Raw genomic sequence first — 22,856 nt, 5'->3', positions numbered from 1 at the left:
GCATTTCATTTCTCGAGAGCCTCTCAACTTAATATAGTAGGGGTTTACCATTTAGTAAAGTACCAACTGTCAACTGTGAAGCATGATGCATTAGACTAAGATTACATATATCTGAAGCCAGTTTTAAACTTCCATCAGACACCTGGTTCATTAGGACCCTACTTCCCCACAGTTTGTACTATGGTTAGGACTGAAGTTGAACAGCCCCTTAAGGACCAAATGGCTGTCAGCATAACAGCATACTTTTAGACTTTTCTTCCCCAAACTGGGAGTATTTAAGAGTGACTGCCTATTATTTTACTGAAAATGGGAGAAGAAATTGAGAAACCCATTGACCCATGGCCTTGGTGATTCCTGGTGCATATCTGAGTCTGAGAAGCAGGACTATTCCATTTTTGTACAAATATTGCTGCAGCCTTAGAAGATTTATCTGCTGAGTGGAATCTTCCAGAATTTACTGGCATTACCTGACAATGCATAGTTTGCCAAAGCTCAAAATGTATATCCTGGAGATGGTTAGGTGCCCACACACTCAACCTTGCAGTAAAAGCAGTCTTGAGTAAAAGTGGCAAATCTGCACCAATTCTAAATCTCCATGCTGTAGGAGACAAATTTTGTGCAATTGTAAAGTGCTTTTGAAAATGCCCATGAGTTTCTCATGCCCTAGATGAAAATGTCTATAAGCTTCTCCTGCCCTAGATAAAAATGTCTATAAGCTTCTCCTGCCCTAGATGAAAATGTCTATAAGCTTCTCATGTCCTAGATGAAACTGTCCATAAGCTTTCCATGTCCTAGATGAAAATGTCCATAAGCTTCTCATGTCCTAGATGAAAATGTCCATAAGCTTCTCCTGCCCTAGATGAAAATGTCTATAAGCTTCTCCTGCCCTAGATGAAAATGTCTATAAGCTTCTCATGTCCTAGATGAAACTGTCCATAAGCTTCTCATGTCCTAGATGAAACTGTCCATGAGCTTCTCATGTCCTAGATGAAATTGTCCATAAGCTTCTCATGTCCTAGATGAAACTGTCCATAAGCTTCTCATGTCCTAGATGAAACTGTCCAAAAGATTTCATGTCCTTGATGAAGATGTCCATAAACTTCTCATGTCCTAGATGAAACTGTCCATAAGCATCTCATGTCCTAGATATAAATGTCCATAAGCTTCTCACGTCCTTGATGAAAATGTCCATAAGCTTCTCATGTCCTAGATGAAACTGTCCATAAGCTTCTCATGTCCTAGATGAAAATGTCCATAAGCTTCTCATGTCTTAGATTAAAATGCCCATGAGCTTCTCATGTCCTAGATGAAAATGTCCATAAGCTTCTCTTGTCCTAGATTAAAATGCCCATGGTGGCGCTATACAGTTTCACATTTTGCATAGGGTTAGGATTTTAAAGAAAAAGAATGTCCCCGGCTTTCCTCACTGGTTATACTGGTTATTTAAAAAAGACCTTGTATATCTTAGGTATAATGCAAAGAACCTTTAATTCCCTTTATTTTGGTGTATGATTGATGGGTGTACTATGGGTTATAGAGTATACAGCTTGGCCTTACTTCAAATGTGCACCTTTCAAAATAGTGCTAGCTCTACTTGGTCATTTTCACTTCCTGAACTTCAGAGGTAAACTGTATAAAAAAGAGCCGATAACTTTTTTTTACATTTTATATATTTGGTAATTCATTCATTGCACTTTCAGAAGCTGGTATTGTGTAGTCTGGCAAAATTCATTTTCCCTATTTTAATAGCTGCTATGTATAGTGTACTTTAGACTAATTCAGACTGATTTTTTAACACAAGGGAGCAGTCATTTTAGTTAGCAGTGTGCTTAAATCATGTAAAATTTCCAAAAGTACAATATCCAAAAGAAATATCATCCACATTACATTAATGTAGCATAGAGGTATGCAAACATTCTCTCCACTGTGCATGTTTTAAATGCGAACTACTTCACCTTACATACGTCACTCTCTCAAAAGTACATATTATCTGGTGAGCGCCACCCATGAGCTTCTCATGTCCTAGATGAAAATGTCCATAAGCTTCTCATGTCCTAGATTAAAATGCCCATGAGCTTCTCATGTCCTAGATGAAAATGTCCATAAGCTTCTCATGTCCTAGATGAAAATGTCCATAAGCTTCCCATGTCCTAGATGAGAAGCAAGAACATCTGAATGTGGCTAAGTGCAAGTAAATTCTTGATTGTGAAACCAGGTGAAACTCAACGTTTGACAAAATGGAGATATATTCAACAAAAATGTGTAATCAAAGCATATACTTTACCCTTATTTGAAGAGGGAAGCTAAATCCTGACTTCTTGATGAGAAAGATGACAAGACTGCACAACAGATTCTTTGTATTCCGAAAGATTTCGAAACAGCAACAGTTGCTGTATGTCATTGTATTTTGAAAGACTTCAAAACAGCATCAGTTGATATATGTCCTTGTATTCTACATGACTTCAAAACAGCATCAATTGCTGTATGTCCTTGTATTCTACATGACTTCAAAACAGCATCAATTGCTGTATGTCCTTGTATTCTACATGACTTCAAAACAGCATCAATTGCTGTATGTCCTTGTATTCTACATGACTTCAAAACAGCATCAATTGCTGTATGTCCTTGTATTCTACATGACTTCAAAACAGCATCAGTTGCTGTATGTCCTTGTATTCTACATGACTTCAAAACAGCATCAATTGCTGTATGTCCTTGTATTCTACATGACTTCAAAACAGCATCAATTGCTGTGTGTCCTTGTATTCTAAATGACTTCAAAACAGCATCAATTGCTGTGTGTCCTTGTATTCTAAATGACTTCAAAACAGCATCAATTGTTGTATGTCCTTGTATTCTAAATGACTTCAAAACAGCATCAATTGTTGTATGTCCTTGTATTCTAAATGACTTCAAAACAGCATCAATTGTTGTATGTCCTTGTATTCTAAATGACTTCAAAACAGCATCAATTGCTGTATGTCCTTGTATTCTAAATTACTTCAAAACAGCATCAGTTGTTGTATGTCCTTGTATTCTACATGATTCAAAACAGCATCAGTTACTGTATGACCTTGTATTCTGAAAGACTTCAAAACAGCATCAGTTGCTGATGTCCATGTATTCAACATGACTTCAGAACAGCAGCAGCTGCTATTTGTCAACAAACCTGCCAATCAATTGGTCTGCTGTTGCCTCTTCTTGCATACTTGAGGAAAAAAAGATCACTCACACTGTGAGTGAAGAATCCATAATAAAAAATAATCAAACAGAAAAAAACCCATCAAGATGGAAACACAGTAAAGGAAGATGATGTTCCCAACTTGCTGATGACCCTGCATGATTGCAGATTCAATAACATGTCACTTCTTCCACAGGAAGAAATAAAGAAAGTGTTTGAGCTTACCAAAGGTGTAGCAAGTACTGAGTTGGATGTTTCCAAGAGAGTTGGAACACTAATTAAAAATTCATGGGAGTAAAAGGATGTGAGAGCTAAATCGAAATATTATGTACTGTCATACCTTTTTCTTCTCTGGCTCTGCTGTGGGTTTTTTATATTTAGCAGTATCAGCAGCTGGAGCAGGGGTTACAGCTCCATTTTTCTCTTGTGTCTCCTTGTTATCCTGTTTGTCCTGAAAGACATAATGAATATTGCTTTTGGAGAAGAAGAATCATGCAATGCAAAATTCATTTTCATACACATGGCCAGGACCCTTGATAGTTGCATGGATAATGGTGCTCTGATTACCACAAGGAGAAAAAAATAACAACAACAATAACTGCACTCTCTAACCCCATAAAACCAAAATGTTTGTCCAAATTTATATAGCATCATCTGAAAGTCTATGTCAATAATAATGTATATTTAATTTCATCACCTGGCAAACATTCATCACAGACGTGATTGATACAGCTTGTATTACATCGTAGAGTGCCATGAAAATGGGATTCTGGGAATATGGTAGACGTGTAGTTAAGAGATTTAGGATGAAAGCAGTTTTTGAGGTAAAGTTTAGAAGATGAAAAATAGCACATGTTTGATTGGCATCAAATGATGTTCACAAAGCCATATCAAAAGGTTCCTTAGCCTTACAGCCAGGTAAAGTAATAAACTAAAGTCCCTCAATGGGACTGACTCTATACTGAGCAAAAAGAATTTCCTAGAATTCAAGACAAGACTGTTTCTTGCTTTTAACTGCTGAGTATTTTATCCAACTTTGATATTCTTCACTCAGATCGGCACCATTTTCATTTAGAATCAATCAGACATAAGAAGACCTGCAGTAAAAACACCATGTTCATTAGATCATCCATTTTGGAGAAGGAGCAATAAGAATTTCAAGATGGATGCTCTGGTGGTCACATATGTCAAAACAGCACAATTTTCATCAAGGACCAAGTCCACCATGGGATGCTGGGTCAGTTTAGCCACTAGGCAAACTAAGCAGCTGCTGAAGGCATCAAGACAGGGTTGGGGGTTGGGGTGGAGGTTCCAAAAAGTGGTGGCAAACAATTTTTATTAATGAAATTAGTAAATTATGAAGCAAACATGTATTAATATAAATGAACAATACCACAGTATGCAGTATTCATTTCTGAAAGTTTATAATAAGTGATGCCACTAAACTGAAATCCTCTTGAAACCAAAACATTATTTGGTCTCAAATTTTTCCTTCTTCAATTAAAATATTTATAAAAAAAACAGCAAACTAAAACTCTCTATTCTAAAAACTTACATACATCTTTTGGTTCCAGATTTTATCATTACACTAAAATAAACTCCATACAACAAAAATTTCTTATGGCTGGCAAAAGACAGTTCACATTTATGAGTTTGAACAATGGTCCAGAAATAGCTGGGCAATGTATGAAGCATTAAAACAAAGGCCAGCCCATGTATCAGCACAGGCCATGGCCAGTGTGGACACTATTTTTTACATTTGTGCCAGTCATTGTGCAGATCAATGGATATCTGCTTAACTGCCAATCACGTATGTCTGATTCTACACACCTAAATAATTCTCCAGCAAATGACTTTTAAACTTTAAATAACTCATGCCCTTAAAAATTGGACATTAATGCCATGAAAACCAACAAATGAACAATCTTGAAATAATGTTCTTTCACATTTACTATCTAGTCATATCTCATCATGTAAATTTACATAAAATTAGTGTTGTTTAAGTAACAACAGAAACAAGATCAAAATATCATTATAACAAAGTAGGCACCAATCAATATACACATTATAACTCTGGGGACATAACTGACTACATCTCATGTTAGCTAAGATTTTGAGACCCATAGTAAACCAAATATCCCACAGTTTTAAGAAGTTTCACTGTCTTTTAAATCTGAGAATTTAAGATGGTTCCAGCATCTGAATGGGTATAATGTTACACTTAGTTTGGGAGTTTTGTTTGAATTCTTCCATTTCCTCCAACCCAAATACACCTTGTCCTCATTAAACCATTCTTTATAGCACAATTCTGAAAATAGCTCACTATCACTATGCACCATGTGACCAAAATGAAACCAATGAAATTGAATTGGTTTATGATGGTATAACAATAATGAAAACACCCTGAAGCATATCTTATTTTCGTTTCCAATAGAGTTGACAAATTACACAAATACCATTAAGTCAAAAAATATATTTAATTTAAATTTACATGAACTGAACTTCTTGCTATCTGTTGACTGGAATTTTGATTTTATCTCTGTTGCCAACATACATGCATGAAATGATATGATTCTTGATCATTCTTGCTATATCTTGTCTCAGTAAATACCATATATACTTGCTTACATGTCAAGTCCAATGCAAACTGCATAGACCGAGATCTGTCATCATAAGCAATCAGTACAACAAATAACATAGACATTGACCTGCTGGCACATATCATGTTCTATGTTGTTTGCAGTTGGATTTGACTTCTAAGTGAGCATATATGGTAATGGACCCAAGTACTGTTATATTAAAACAAGTACAATCTTTACTGTGAATTCATTTACTTTGTTGGCATACATTTTCATGGTGTTATGAAATATAACATTGTCTTTGCTACTCAAATTCGTGGGCTGGGAAAGTAAGTCCCATAGCTTGAAAAGAAGGACTATTGTTCACTGGATCTTTACATTCATGGATTGGGAAAGGAAGTCCCATAGTTTGAAAAGAAGGACTTTTGTTCACTGGATTTTTACATGCATGGATTGGGGAAGGAAGTCCCATAGCTTGAAAAAAGGACTATTGTTTATTGGATCTTTATAATGATGGATTGGGGAAGTCCCATAGCATGAAAAGAAGGACTAATGGAATTGGGGAAAGAAGTCCCATAGCTTGAAAATAAGACATTATTCATTGGATCTTTAAGTTCATGGATTGGGGAAGTCCCATAGTTTGAAAAGAAGGACTATTGTTCACTGGAGCTTTAAATGCATGGATTGGGGAAGGAAGTCCCATAGCTTGAAAAGAAGGACCATTTTTCATTGGAATTAGGACAAAAGCCCCATAGCTTGGAAAAAAGGACCATTGTTCATTGGATCTTTAAATTCACTATACCATTAAGTGAGAAAATATATTTAATTTCAATATACATATTTAATTTAAATTTACATGAACTGAACTTATTTCTATACCACTCCCTTGATAACTCGTGCCCTGATAACTTGCAAACCTACTTATAATGATGGGTTAGGTGTGGATACCATCTTTAAAACCAGAAAATACCCCATTTAATATCTAACATACACCACTCCCTCGATAACTTGCGCCCTGATAACTTGCGAACCCGCTTATAACGCGGTGTCAGGCGTGGATCCCATTTTTTAAACCCAAAAATACCCTCCAAAATTGATCCCTATTTGTTGAACTTGAAGAAAATCGCGATCAATATTGGTAATGAAAACTCTGATATATCGCTCGTTTTATCGTCAAAAACGGCAGATAGGACCTGGAAATTTTAATCAACATTATGAAATATCAAATTTAAAAAAAGGTCATACAGTTTGTACATTTTCTTTCCAAACGACATTCCTAGTACACTGCAATTAACAATATGTAAGGAAATTTTGATCAGTGAAAATGTCACTTACGCTGACTGGAGACAGTACTTTAATAAATAGATACAAATTAAATAATTTTTTTATCAACTGACATTTGTGTTCTAGTTCTGTCTTTTAGTTTCTTTTAAGTGTAATCATTATAAATACAATGTGTCCTCTTGTAATTAAATGTAAAATGCATCAATCTTTCGTAACAGCTATGTCTGAGCGTTTCTCTGAGAACCTAATTAAGTGCTGACCATGTTTTGATAACTGACTTGCGGAATTATTTGTTGTATTGTTGCATTGAATTAAAAGCTGGCCTGGGGCCCCAAGTGGCCGAGTGGTCTAAAGCACTTTCCATTACGGATCACTGCCATCTCACCTCTGTCTGCGTGGGTTCGAGTCTAGGTTTCAGCCAATGTGGGTATGAGAGAGAGCTTGCCAGTAGCTTAGCTTCTCGTGGGTCGGTGGTTCTTCCCGGGGTTTTCCTGGGTTCTTCCTCCACCATTAATACTGGCCACCATGTATAGCCTATCGTGTGCTGAAAAATGGCGTTAAACCCCACAACAACAAGAACAACAACAAAAGCTGGCCTCATTTGTATTATCACGTTAATCATATCTTTTGAATCAAATAAAGGAAGTGGAATAAAAGAAAAGGTAAAAGGCACGAAAATCTTACAAACTTAAAATCTAGCAGCCCCGGTCGTATGTCAGGTGAACTCACTTCATTTGATTAATTGACCACTGTTATAAATGTTATTGTGTATGTAACATAAACTACCTTAAATTAACCAACTCTTTCATAACTGTGATCAAAGACAGCAAGGCAGCCAAGCAAAATGAATACTTCATAATATAAAGAGCTTGATTTCACAGATACTGACCATTGTGGGCAAGCGAGTTTCAGAGAATTCTTGAATTGGCACTTAAAGAAATCCTCAAGGACGATAAGAAGTTTCATTATTACTTCCAATCAAATCACAACATCAATACTGAACAATACAAAATTGAGTTTTGACATTGACGATTGTCTCATGAAATAAATGTTGCGTGTTTTTGAAAAAAAAGGAATCTTGTTTGGTGGTGTATCAACATTTAGTCTAGTTCCCTGCTTTGTGACTCCCAATTTGGCAGGATACTATTAAACACCACTATGGGAACCAGACTCATCAAGAAAACAAAAAGCAGTGACATTATACACAGATTTTTCGCGTGATGGTTGTTGTACTCCTTTTTATTCTTCTGTGGTGATTATTAACACTTTTCTAGAAGCTTATTTCCCTTTTGTCTTAAACATGGCTTTCTGGTCGCCATTTAAAAAAATTCTATAATCAACAGTTTGATCATGCAGATGCTTCGTATGAACAAATAGGTGCAGTTTAAAGCATCTGGGGTGCTGCTCTAAAGTTAGTCTGGTTCCCTGACTAATTTTACTAATTCTAAAATGAAACCTGGATCTAAATAAAAAAAAACAGATGAACCAATTATCTGGATTTTTTGGCAATGATCATTTTTCCGTAGTTTTTGCTAGTATGCTGTAAGTCCGTATTTTAAGGGTAATTTTCGTAAGACTTACGGCAAAATCATAAGAGCTGGCAGGTTTGCCATAGCTTGAAAAAATGGACTATTGTTCATTGGATCTTTAAATTCACTATACAAATAAGTGAAAAAGTATATTTAATTTCAATATGCTTATTTAATTTAAATTACATGAACTGAACTTATTACTATATGTTGACTGGTATCATTTTGTTATCTCTGCTGCCAATAAACATGCATAAATTGATCAAATGTTTGATCATTCTTGCTATAACTTGTTTCAGTAAATACAACATATACTTGTTTACATATCAAGCCCTATGCAAACTGCATAGACCCAGATCTGTCATCACAAGCAATAAGTACAACAAACTACTTGAAAAGAAGGACTATTTTTCATTGGAATTGGGGAACTAAGTCCAGTAGCTTGAAAAAAAAAAAGAACTTGGAACTTTAACTTTGTGGTTTGTAGCAAAAATTATATCCATAAAAGTGACACCCCACTACAAATTTTAAGTTCACAGTATCACACAAAGTTGCTGTTGTTGTTGTAGGGCATAACACCATTTTTCAACACAAGATAGTCTATACATGGTGGCCAGTATTAACATATAAGCTAAGCAGCATATTTAATACAAACTAAGAACTTGCTGCACAATTAGTAAAACATAAACTTTAAACTTTAGAATACAAATAGACAATTTTACCTTTTTCTCTATGGAGGGAACAGGCTCTGGTGCTGGGGTAGCTTTTTTCTCTGGTGCCTTACTACTAGGAGCTGAGGTTTTCCCTTTGTTGAAGTTCTTCTGCCTTCCCCACACCTCAACATTCAGGGAACCCTCTGTCAAATAGTCCACTAGCTGCAAAGCAGTAAGTGTTTGTTAAGAATTAAGTAATCACAAAATGAGAAATCTAGAAAGCATATGGGATAATTTTTCATGAAATAGCTGTCTGTTTGCTAATAATCACATAAAAAATATATCAGATTTGAGATTTCATTTATCTAAACAAGAATTAGATTTGTTTCTTGAAATGATTGCTGGATGTTGCTGTTAGGCTTTATTTAAAAACTTTTCTAACAACAGCTTTCGTTATGTTATTACACTAATGTAAACAGGTGTCTCACCTGTGCTGCTAGTATGTCCCCCCCACCATGTATCAAACTTGCAAAACCTTTAATACAACAAAAGCAGTGCAAATAACGTTTTCCCTGCTAATGACCTCAACCTTTGAGCATGTATGTATCTATTAGGGTTAAACATCATCATTAGCATAACAATTGAAAAGTTAAGTTCTTAACATGTAAAGATAAACATTTGCAACAAACATAAAAATGAAGTAATGGAAGTCAAAATACAATAGTCAAACATTTAAAATTCTGTAAAATATGTATCAAATAAAAGATAACAAATATAAAATATTTAAATATACAATCAATCCCATTATTTATATACAAAACTGATTTATAATGAGAGCTGATACATACATGTAACTGTGATATATTGAGAACAGCATAATCTGTCAAACTGTAGTAAAGTGGGCACAATCAAAATTTGTTCAATACTGGAGCTTTGAAAGGAAAAGATGTACGGCAAAGTTTCATCTTGTTTTCTTTCAATCCATATTGTAATACATTGGTATGATTTTGGTCATGGGGTTCATGGTAGTTAAATGTTATATCTAGAATCACATTATAATGAGGTGCATTATAATGAGGGAGAGCTGTATACCTACAGAGATCAAGGGAAGAAACTCTTCCCCATTATCTCCCCTTACCACTACCCAATGGCTACCCATCAGCAGTATGCTTACCAGTTTAAACTGAATGATGCTACAACAAGGATGCTCACATTTGCAGGGAGGCATGGGATGGTTTAATAGTAATTTTATTGGATAAGTATTTATAGAGAAACCAATATACTACCGTACAAAATTTACTTCAATCATATACAATCCCTTATCAAACAGTAGAAGTATAGGTAATAGAATAGGAAATGCATGATCATCCAACCTCTACCACGTAGGGCTTGAAAATTCTCATCTGCTTGTATTTACAAGAGTTACTGAATAAGGGCAGGCATTTTATGTAGATTCTGTATCATATACTGGTTACATTTTCTGTTCTGGCCTTTAATGGAAGAAAATGGCACTGTTGGTCCCTACATGCATTTAAAGTAGTGCTTGAGCACTGACTGGGATCTGCATTGCTTTAAATATATCAAATGCAGATGAACCACAGTGTGGTTGCTGATGGCAAATTATTCTTTAAGGAGTTTTAGTTTTGGGTGGCAAGTCAATGGCAGTTTTTGGGAAGCTTTAGAAATAAGAAACCCTTGTTTCCCATCCCTTTTTATCAAACTGCCTCCAGGACTGCAGAGCCTGCTGCTGCCCAAATTAGACCAAATCAAAACTGATGTTTTTGGGCAGTGCTTAGCCTTCTATCATTATTTTTCAAAATGGTCTCTCTGATGCAGCTGAGAATGATGTGGCTTAAATGACCATAGGTGAAAATGAAAAGCTGGACAGGCAGCTCTTGTGCTGAAAAAGAATAATATGGCTCTTGTGAGGTCTTCTCTCTCCAGGTCTAAACTGGATGACGCTGTCCATGCATTAGTCATTGAATCCTGTTCATGATCATTGCCCAACTGTTTGGCAAGGATAGTGACACCAGGGCAAGCATAGAAGAAGAGACCGTCAGATTCTGCACTAACTTGAAGGTATAGAATCAAAAACTGGCAAACAAAATGTTAACTGCTGCAATGTTTACATCGACCACACTCGTCAAGGCGGTACTGTATGTGTCCAAGTCCATGCTGGACTAGCAGGATGACAATGAGAGTGGTAACTGGCTCTCTTTAAGAAATTCACTGAGTCCTGAATCTTGTCAAAAAGAAGACATGATATGGATAACTGGAAGGGCCGCTGGGAAGAATGTTGATTGGGGTAGTGGCTTTATAATCAGCTTGGCAGCCAGCTGGATGGTCTTTTCAGTGTATGACTGGACGGGATGATTACTGAAATGGATGGACCAACTCATCAGATCCCTTTGTGACTCAATATATAACAGTACAACTGTTCAGTGTGATGGACCTGTGGCTGCTAGTCAAAAAGTGCGGCCAGCCTAGTAGCTGAACAGGCTTGTGGATAGTTGAGAAGCAGCATATGACTTACTGTGGTTTTATTTGTTTTGAGGGCCAGTGTTTTATCTATATATGCATCATGCATAAAATACGCAAACTTTTCTGATCTGATGCACACAAATTTTCGTTGGTACTTAAATTGATGCACCGCAATGTTGTTTCTCTGATTAACACAAAACAAAGGTTTGGTCTTACTACTTTAATGGCTATGTCACAACTCTCCCAAACAGAGAAAACATGTGCACACCAGTTTCTTACATCAATGTTATGATATTAAGACACAGGGTTATAACTGTGTAGAACCTGGAGTTGACCTCATGTGACCTGTAACTGTTAGATCATTTGTAGTAACAGGATGTTAGAACCGCGTATTACCACACCAAAGATTGAGTCAGAAAATAAACACGCGATTTTAAAGTGATTCTCATGAGAAACTATTATTTTATGTGCACCCTTGTCACACAATGAAACAACAATTGTCCGTTCGCTCAATTGTATGCCTTGCTTTGTTCCAAGATACCATCAGTGTTCAACTGAAAATGGCATCAAAGGCAAACAGATTTTAAAAATAGATCTGAAACAAATGAAATTATCTTTCAGACCCTGTTTACGACTGACCGATGATAACAGTAATGTTCTCAAACCTGAGTGAAGCCATCATCATCCAAAGATGAGATAACAGTTACTTGTAAGATAAAACAAAATTTTGTGCAGCTATAGTTGAAAACATACAGCTGGCTACATTTTCAAAAAGAAGTCAAGTCGATTCTTGGTCCAGAACAGGATCATAACCACCTCTAGGAATAGGCTTGGGATTGAGAAACAGAAATCTGATGCTTATCAAGATCGATGGGGAAGACGTAAGTACCTTCAATTTTGAGGCAGCTTTGAAGAAATGGAAGAAAACAGGAGAGAAGAATCTATGAACTTAAAAATAATGACATGATTTATTAAATTTTTAACAGTTTACTGAGTTAGAGTTACATTCAGAAGACTTCCTCATTGAAAACATGGCATCATGTGTGGGATAAGCTTTTCTCTGCCAGTCAGATTAATACATTCTAGTCATGACTACCTAGTGTAATGTTTTCTTGTATAAAAATATTTAGAAAACATGCCTTATATAACTAATATTTTTGTCGTGTATTTAAACAATGTAATTATTTTTAAAAACTACTTAAGACTGATCATCAGTTTGAATAAGACTCACAGGTTTGGATTTTGACTCGCTGTTTTTTGCCTTGACAAGTCAAATGACCTGCATGAAGCCATTTTGTAGACAAAACACTGAATGCTTCATTTGTAATTTTATTGTATCAGGGATGCACATTTGTGCGCTATCAGAAGCCGTGCCATAAATATATTCTTCACAAATCCCTGGATTCTTCACTTTCTGATCTTCAGTTTGAATATAAAACATCTATCTTGTATAAAAATATTTAGAAAACATGCCTTGGCTTTAATTACGTTAAATAACTAATATTTTTGTAGTGTATTTAAACAATATAATTATTTTTAAAAACTACTGAAGACTGATCATCGGCTTGAATAAGATTCATGTTTGGATTCTGACTCAATGTTTTTTGCCTTGATGAGTCAAATGACTTACATGAAGCCATTTGTAGATAAAACACTGGAGGGCACTGATTTTCATGGTTTTGGAAACAGGACATTTTTATGGTACTTAAATTAGTGGATTCACCTGACAAAGTTCGTTATTTTTAGTAAGATAATTTTGTGGACTAGCCTCTACAAATTCCCCACAAAAATAATACAAAAAAACATAAAATTATTCAAACAAAAATGGTGGTTGCTCCAATGGTGGTTGAAACAATAATTCAGCCAGTATAAGCACTAATCAAAAAACCTGTCCAGTACAACCACTTACAACAAGTGTGCAGAATCATACTGAAGCAATGCTGCCAACAGTACCAAGCCAAGAAGTTGTTAATGCACATTTGTATGATGTTTTACTTAAACCATATGGCTGCTTCAGACAACCATGGCATTAAGAAAAGAAAGAAAAACTGAAATGTCACTTCCATAGATATGTGAATAGGTCATTGAGACCATGGAGAGAAAAGGAACACCACCAGTTAAGAACACAACACTTTTATTGGAACAACATAAAATGATTTATATTTCCTTTATAACTTTTTTTTAAACAAGTTAAAATAAAACAAGCACATGATCAAGATAATATTTTGTTAAAGTGATGAAGCTGAATTTAACAAATAGTTTTTTTATTACTCAGAATGTATCAGTAAGAAAATAAAGAGTGTGGTAAATTTCTGCATCATATGTCAGGTTCATTTTCATAGGTCTTTAAATCTGCAAAATCCACAAAAACTAATTCACCACAAAAAATAGTGATACAACTGTATACGTCTGATAAAACAGGCTGAAGTTAAAAATGTTTAAGTATCAGGATTTACTGGCTTGAAGGACATGCACAGACATGTGGGGAGGCTTATACCAATTGGGCTGCCATGGAATGAGAGAACATTCTAGAATCAACTGTATTAGTCTGTACTGGGGAGAAATTACCCTGGAGCCTGCACTATAACAAGTACCTACACAAATGCTCTCGATATAAGGTCAGTCCATATTCTTCAACATTAAAAACCAATACTATACCAACTTTCCAGAGAGATTAGTAGAATTCATGTTGACTTTCTTGGGTGCTGAAAGGCAATGCCATGACTATAAGGCAGTGTGTCTGGGTTATGCTATTTTACACAATATCCAGCCATGAAATGCAACTGGACGAAGTTTCCTGAAAATCTCTTAATCCCATGCAAAGTTATGGGATGAACCAACAAACATGAATAGACAGATGGATGGACAACACAATAAGATAATATGCCCAACTTAGAATGGGTGTAGACAAATTTAATACAAACAATGATGTTATTGCTACCATCACTGGAAAATGACACATTTATTTAACCATTGATACATATCAGGGATTTTTCTTTCTTGTAACTATTCATTTTTAATGTATGATATATCATCATCTTTATTGATGAATGATATACCATCATTTTCACTAATGATCGATATACCATCATTTTCACTAATGACTGATATCCATCATTTTCGCTAATGATCGATATACCATCATTTTCACTAATGATCGATATACCATCATTTTCACTTATGAAGGATATCCATCATTTTCACTAGATACACCCTTTTTTTTTTAAAGAGATGAAGAGGTACAACAAATGCTCCTGAAACAGCCATTAAGTACTTATAATCTAATCTAGTTCCAACTTGCATGTTTCTGGAAAATACCAGTATTTCCCCTGAGTTGTCCAAATTCCATTACTGGCCATTTTTATCGGAAAATCTATAAGATCTGATTCATTTGCATCAAAGAGGTGTGATGTAAAGTGAATTCATTAATTTCAGATAAAAATCCTAAGAAGTATGTGTTGCATTTTGTTTTATTCCCAAAGCTTCATGAAGACATACGATACCTTACTAATTTAATCAAATAACAGATGGGTTCTGCAATATCATAAGCACTTGTCTTTGAACTATCATGAAATGTAATGTGATTATCATTTAATAAATTAATTTTCATGATTCAGTTTATGAGACATTGCTATTCTTTTGATAATACCCACTACACATGGTGACAAGTTAACCAAGCATGCTCTTATGAATTGTCTCCTTTCATTTATATACTCTGGATAACAAATTACAAATAGTAGCAACCAAGCCAGTCATCATTTGAATGGTGAGTCAGCACTCTAACCACTATGCCATCATGGCATCTCATATGACCTTGAAAATGGATATGTGATATGTGATGCAGAATTATGCAATTGTAAACCATAACTTTCCTATGGCCTTGAAAAAGGATATGTGACATATGTCATGCCGAATTATGTAATGGTAAATTATGCAAGGTCACAATTGGCATATATAGCATGGATGGAACACACTTGCTTTCCTCTTCCTGATTAGGTTCCCAGTTCTGGGACATGCACAGGTTGTATATTTGTCCATCCATGATCAATACCTTTCTCATGATCTAAATTTTCCACTTTCTCTTTCTTTCCATTAAGCATCAATATTCTAGCCATGAACATTATTTGTTACAAGTTGCTGTGCAATAAACAATTATTTAATTTTAATTTAAAATTTAAAAGTTCAAGCCAAAGTTGTCATACCTGCTCAGTGACTGTCTTGAATGAAAACAGCTTTTCATGATTAAAGTCAGGGTTAATGGTACCACTAACTTCATTTGTTGTGATCTCTTTGTTGTCCAAATAGAACTTGTACTTGCAGAAACTCTGGAAAGGAAAGCAAATCATGTATGGGTTCCATTTTACAATTTAAGTTTCATATTTAATTTGAAGAAAGATGTTGTAAAGTGGGATATACAAAAACTTTTAAGTTTAGAAACATTAAAGTATGTTTAATTAAAATGAATTTTGTGCAAAATGAAAGCATTAGTCAACCAACAGTATACTGAATTTAACTTGCAGTTTGCTGTAACTAAAATTGTACTGCAAGCCATGTTTGTCATACATGTTTGTTGCCACAGAGAAAGGAAGTTTTAAAAATAGATAATATGCAACAAGCATTCCAAAACAGTTGTATTTGCCAGCCAAGTCTGATAAATGAGTTGCTAACTTGGAATGTTGGTCATTATAGTTACAATGCCCATTATCATCCCATGAAATTATGCGGCCATTATGTTTATAATAAAAGTTTATTTCTTTTAGACTTCTCAAACTCCTACAACTGAACAACTACTCTCAGTGTTACACTATTATACCAATAAATTATACCATATATCTGTATAATTACTGTCTCAGTGTTACACTATTATACCAATAAATTATACCATATATCTGTGCACTTACTGTCTCAATGTCACACTATTATACCAATAAATTATACCAAATATCTGTGTACTTACTGTCTCAGTGTTACACTATTATACCAATAAATTATACCATATATCTGTGCACTTACTGTCTCAATGTCACACTATTATACCAATAAATTATACCAAATATCTGTGTACTTACTGTCTCAGTGTTACACTATTATACCAATAAATTATACCATATATCTGTGCACTTACTGTCTCAATGTCACACTATTATACCAATAAATTATACCATATATCTGTGCACTTACTGTCTCAGTGTTACACTATTATACCAATAAATTATACCATATATCTGTGTACTTACTGTCTCAGTGTTACACTATTATACCAATAAATTATACCATATATCTGTGTACTTACTGTCTCAGTGTTACACTATTATACCAATAAATTATACCATATATCTGTGTACTTACTGTCTCAGTGTTACACTATTATACCAATAAATTATACCAAATATCTGTGTACTTACTGTCTCAGTGTTACACTATTATACCAATAAATTATACCATATATCTGTGCACTTACTGTCTCAGTGTTACACTATTATACCAATAAATTATACCATATATCTGTGCACTTACTGTCTCAATGTCACAATATTATACCAATAAATTATACCAAATATCTGTGTACTTACTGTCTCAGTGTTACACTATTATACCAATAAATTATACCATATATTTGTGCACTTACTGTCTCAATGTCACACTATTATACCAATAAATTATACCATATATCTGTGCACTTACTGTCTCAATGTCACACTATTATACCAATAAATTATACCATATATCTGTGCACTTACTGTCTCAGTGTTACACTATTATACCAATAAATTATACCATATATCTGTGCACTTACTGTCTCAGTGTTACACTATTATACCAATAAATTATACCATATATCTGTGCACTTACTGTCTCAATGTCACACTATTATACCAATAAATTATACCATATATCTGTGCACTTACTGTCTCAGTGTTACACTATTATACCAATAAATTATACCATATATCTGTGCACTTACTGTCTCAGTGTTACACTATTATACCAATAAATTATACCATATATCTGTGCACTTACTGTCTCAGTGTTACACTATTATACCAATAAATTATACCATATATCTGTGCACTTACTGTCTCAGTGTTACACTATTATACCAATAAATTATACCATATATCTGTGCACTTACTGTCTCAGTGTTACACTATTATACCAATAAATTATACCAAATATCTGTGTACTTACTGTCTCAGTGTTACACTATTATACCAATAAATTATACCATATATCTGTGCACTTACTGTCTCAGTGTCACACTATTATACCAATAAATTATACCATATATCTGTGCACTTACTGTCTCAATGTCACACTATTATACCAATAAATTATACCATATATCTGTGCACTTACTGTCTCAGTGTTACACTATTATACCAATAAATTATACCATATATCTGTGCACTTACTGTCTCAATGTCACACTATTATACCAATAAATTATACCATATATCTGTGCACTTACTGTCTCAATGTCACACTATTATACCAATAAATTATACCATATATCTATATACTTACTGTTTCTATGTTTGATGGAATGCCTCTCAAACACTTGATCTTAATTTTGAAGTGGAGTGGTTTTCCCACCTGTAAATAAAGGAATGATACACATGTAACATTTCGGGTAATTATCAACATTTAAACAGCAGTTCAAGTTTACAATCCAAAGTATTATGTTTGTGCAAATTGATATTAAAATTTCAATAAAGAATAAAATTAAGTGTAATCTTAAGAGATGGTCAAAGGAAACAACAGCTGCTGGCAAAATATCCTCCTCCACCAGTTAATATATAATTTTTAGCAAGAGGTTTTAAGTTGACAAAGGGACATAACTCTCACAGAAGTTTTGTTTTCTTACAGAAAAGTTTAATTTTTCCTTACCTTTATATGACAAAACATGCAGGCTACATACTTTTCTACATCTAAGATTTACTTTGGCTTGTTCATGCTAGTGGACTAAATTTTCACAGTAAATTTATGTAAGCCAAATTCTAGTTTTATACTGTCACACTCAACTAATTATTTTACAATTAGTTATGGAATGAGGCTATACCAGGTGGAATATTGCATACTATATTGAAGAGAATAAACATTGCTGGGTTAAAAGAATTACCATATTTTCAAATGTAATTTCAAGAAAGATGGCTACATATGAGTAAATTGTATCCAATAGCAGGCTTGAACCCATCTGAGCATTGTTGCCACACCATTATTCCTGGATGTAAATGGCAAAGATTTTGATACTTGGTAGATATGAAGGAAACTTTCTCAGATACATGCAGCAGATGAATGTTATCATTTTAAAACTTTACTCTAGGACTGATCATGCAAGAAATGTGTGTTTTTTAGTTTTCCATGTAAGTACTGGAATTTTGCAAAGCATTACTGTCATGGTCTATGGGAACTGTATTAACTGTCTGAGACCTTTAGCAACAAACAACGCATGAAAAAGGTCCAGATCAAATATGCTAATAGTTATTGAACTGTTTCATCTGCCAATCTGTGTTAATTAGTTTTAAATGTCATGTAAGTTTTAGACACTTTTAAAGCAGTTATTTTTAGCCTTGGTGGGGTTTTAAAACAGATTTTCCAGGTGAGTTTTGTGATCTGCATGTAATGCATTTTGAAAGCAGTGCTATTAATAACACTTGTCACAAAAAATCAATGTTATCAATCTGAGTACATAGATACTGGTATATAAATAATAATTAGCATGTAGACACCGGTATATAAATAATAATTTTTAACTTTCAAAAGGTTAATCAGATGACAGCAATTTTCAAAATGACAGGGAAGAGAAAAGAATAGTTTCAGATTTGTGTCAAACATCACTGCATTTTTTTTCCATTTATCTCAAACTAGGTATATAAACCAGGAAGGAACTGGACCGCTAATGAGGTTACATGATTACTATCTGTTAAATTTGGTGTCTTTCTTCTGTAACTTGGCAATTAATTATGACAATCTGTGTCTGATTTTTCCTTAATTTTTTTCTTCATTTTCTCCAATGTTTGCCCACTTTTTATTAAGGGTGGAATCTTTCTTTGATTACTGACAACATTTAAAGTTGATATACTGACAAATTATTGTTTTGTATATTTTCCTCTCATAATTGTTACAATGAGCTATAAAAAGAACATGAGGCTCAACTGGGGCTGAGATCACAAACCTGGCTGACATCTGCCCAATAGTTAAATACACTATCAGATGACTAAGAAATCTGGATAAGGAGGTAGTACAGTCTAAATTTCTCACAGTTTTGTTCATTGATAAGGAGGTAGCACAGTCTAAATTTCTCAGTTTTTTTCACTGATAAGGAGGTAGCACAGTCTAAATTTCTCATAGTTTTGTTCATGGATAAGGAGGTAGCACAGTCTAAATTTCTCACAGTTTTATTCATTGATAAGGAGGTAGCACAGTCTAAATTTCTCAGTTTTGTTCATTGATAAGGAGGTAGCAGAGTCTAAATTTTCAGCTTTGTTCATTGATAAGGAGGTAGCACAGTCTAAATTTCTCACAGTTTTGTTCATTCGTAATGAAAAGAGTTGTTTGTTATCTATATTTTAAAAAGAATCAACATCATTTGTACAAAACTGAAATGGCTGCGTGCTATGAGGCTTTTTTCCAGAAGTTCTTCTAATTTTAGTAACAGCAATCCTATTTGACTGAGAAGAATCCTTTTTGTCAAATTCAGACATTCTAATTTTATAAACAGAGGCCATATTGAATTGTAGATACAAATTCTACAGGCCTTGATGCCAGGCTGGATGGATGCTTTCAGCCAAATTAGGTAAAATTTTGATGACTGGGTTTTTAGAAGCAGTTTTAATAATTTGTCTGTTATTAATAATGGTAGCACTATCTGATGGCCAGTGAGCATTATTTATAAAACTTGAAAGGCTTTTATGCAGAGTGCTTTCTGTCACATTTGGTCAAATGTTGATGAGCCTTTTTTAATAAAAAAAAGGTCATTTTAGTGATTTTCTATTTTTAGTAATGGCAGCAATCTTAAATGGCAGATTGGTATCATTTGCATAGGCCTGAAATCCCCCATATCAGTATAATCTGTCATGTTTGGTTAAATTCTACTACATAAGCCAAATTGGTGCTTTGATGTTTTAGGATAAGACAAAAATAGCAGTTAATTACAGACAATAGATGAGTTTTTAAATTTTTACTAATGGTGGTCACATCAGACTGACATCATTTGAAAAACCTGAAAGGGCCATCTGTTAGAATGCTTACTGTCAAATTTCATCAATTCTGTTCAGCAGTTATGGAAAAAAGCCTTTTTAATTAGTAGTGGTGGCCATATTTGATTGTTTGTATAAATCTAAATGCCACTCATACCAGGATGCTCTTTGCCTAATTTGGCCAAACTTGGTCCAGTTCTTTTGAAAAGAAGTTTACAATAACAAGGTCATGCCATAAGCTTGGTGTTATGGCCAGGGGAGATGACAAAACTAAAATATTCTCAATCCTTTCCAATGCATCAACACATCTCCCTCAATAACTCATGCCTGTATAACACAAGAAACCACAAATAACAAGATGTCTGTTAGGGATCCAATTTTTTTCTTCCAGAAAATACCAAACGAATCAGTTAATGCCCTGAAACTGATTTGAATCAACAAAACTTAAAAAGAAGTCACAAATTTTGTTAAATTTTCTTTACCAAAAAATTTATTGACAAAAAGTATTCCCAAGGATATTATAAAACAAATATGAAACCATTAAATAGCCCTCCCTACCCCCTTGTCTTTTCATTTATTATGTCCATCAGGGATGGAATCCTGCTGTTTTAGATGTTTTTGAGGTCACTTTGCAACTAGCACTCTTCCTTGTATTGCATTCTTTTTTCTGGACCCCATTTTGTGCAAGTTATCATGGGAGAAGCGTATGCATAGAGCACAATCCAGGCCATACAGCATAGATCAAATGTAATGTTCCAAACATGTAAAGGAAAAATTGCACAAACTTTTGGAACAAGGCATTATGGTAACATTACCTTAAAAACCATTTTGGTAGAGAAATCCAATAAAGAACACCTGCTTATTAATGAACTAAATTTATCAAAATCTTTACCTAAATTTACAATACTGGTCCATAATCAATAAAACTTTGTGATTGCTCATTATTGTATATACTCCTGTATGAATTGAACACAGACACTGATCTGCTGTGCAGTTGGATCAAGGTCTATATCTGTTATATTGATTAGTGCTAACAAATTAAACTGACCCAGATCTATCATTGTATCATGCAATGGCAGATCCAAGTCTATTCAGTTTTCAAAGATTGAACTTGTACAGGTGTATATTATACAGTGAGTATTCTTAATGGACAGCTTTCAAATGTTTTCGAAGAACCTATAATAACAGTTGTTTTACAACATGAACTTTACAAAATGAAATTGCAATGTGTTATGCTTACCAATTCAGCAGGATCATCTGCAAAATCATCCTCTGAGAGAGGCTGTCCTTTTTCAGTGCAAGGGACCATTTCAATCTCCATATGACCTGAAAGAAGACACTATCATTTAATAACCAAAACTGTGACTGACAAAAGTTTTAGGAATACAATATTTTCTCTTTTATAACAAAGAAACTAAATTTGATGGAACTTTTAATGGGAAAGATTAAGATGCGGGCAGATTACAGAATTAGTTCATACTCTGAATTCACTGATTTTTGCAGGTATTAAATTTTATCACTGTGGAAAATTATGCCTTTGTTGACACAAAGGTATGTGGATATCCAATAGGAAAGTTCTTATCTTTTGTCTATTGGATCTTTTTTTGTTAGGTACACTAGTCCTTGTTTGTAGTGACTGCAGATTCCAGGAAAACTGATGACCCACAATCATTGTGAATTCACAGCAATTAAGTAAAGAAAAATGTTACATCATAAATATTGAACTTTTTGAAACTTACTGGGCTTCATGTGAAGCTTTTCTATTTTTATATCCACTGCAAACAACGTTTGGGGGATTATACTGGAATCAGCATGTTTGTCTGTTCATCTGTCATTTTTGTATTCAATATCTTCTAAACCCTTTGAGATATCTTCATTATAAGTGGATGCGGAGTATAGGTCAAAGTTGCCAATTTTCCATCCTTCTTACATACACAAGTCAATGCAGA

General features: G+C 34.3%; 1 protein-coding gene across 1 annotated transcript in view; it reads right to left on the bottom strand.

Moving 5' to 3' along the window:
- The window catches only part of LOC149776577 (kinesin-like protein KIF28), a 132,079-nt gene that overhangs the window by 7,349 nt on the left and 101,874 nt on the right, over positions 1–22,856 (bottom strand). The window contains exons 18-22 of the mRNA XM_089941058.1: positions 22,148–22,233; positions 18,233–18,301; positions 15,910–16,032; positions 9,296–9,448; positions 3,522–3,632 (exon numbers count right to left, since the gene is read on the bottom strand). Of these exons, the coding sequence (XP_089797184.1) occupies positions 3,522–3,632; positions 9,296–9,448; positions 15,910–16,032; positions 18,233–18,301; positions 22,148–22,233 (542 nt within the window). The remainder of the gene's footprint in view (positions 1–3,521; positions 3,633–9,295; positions 9,449–15,909; positions 16,033–18,232; positions 18,302–22,147; positions 22,234–22,856) is intronic.

Source organism: Sinohyriopsis cumingii, chromosome 18 (assembly GCF_028554795.1).
Source record: "Sinohyriopsis cumingii isolate HCF-2022 chromosome 18, ASM2855479v2, whole genome shotgun sequence".
Lineage (NCBI taxonomy): Eukaryota > Metazoa > Mollusca > Bivalvia > Unionida > Unionidae > Sinohyriopsis > Sinohyriopsis cumingii.
Note: the sequence above shows the minus strand (reverse complement) of the source record. Positions and strands in the feature narration are given on the sequence as shown.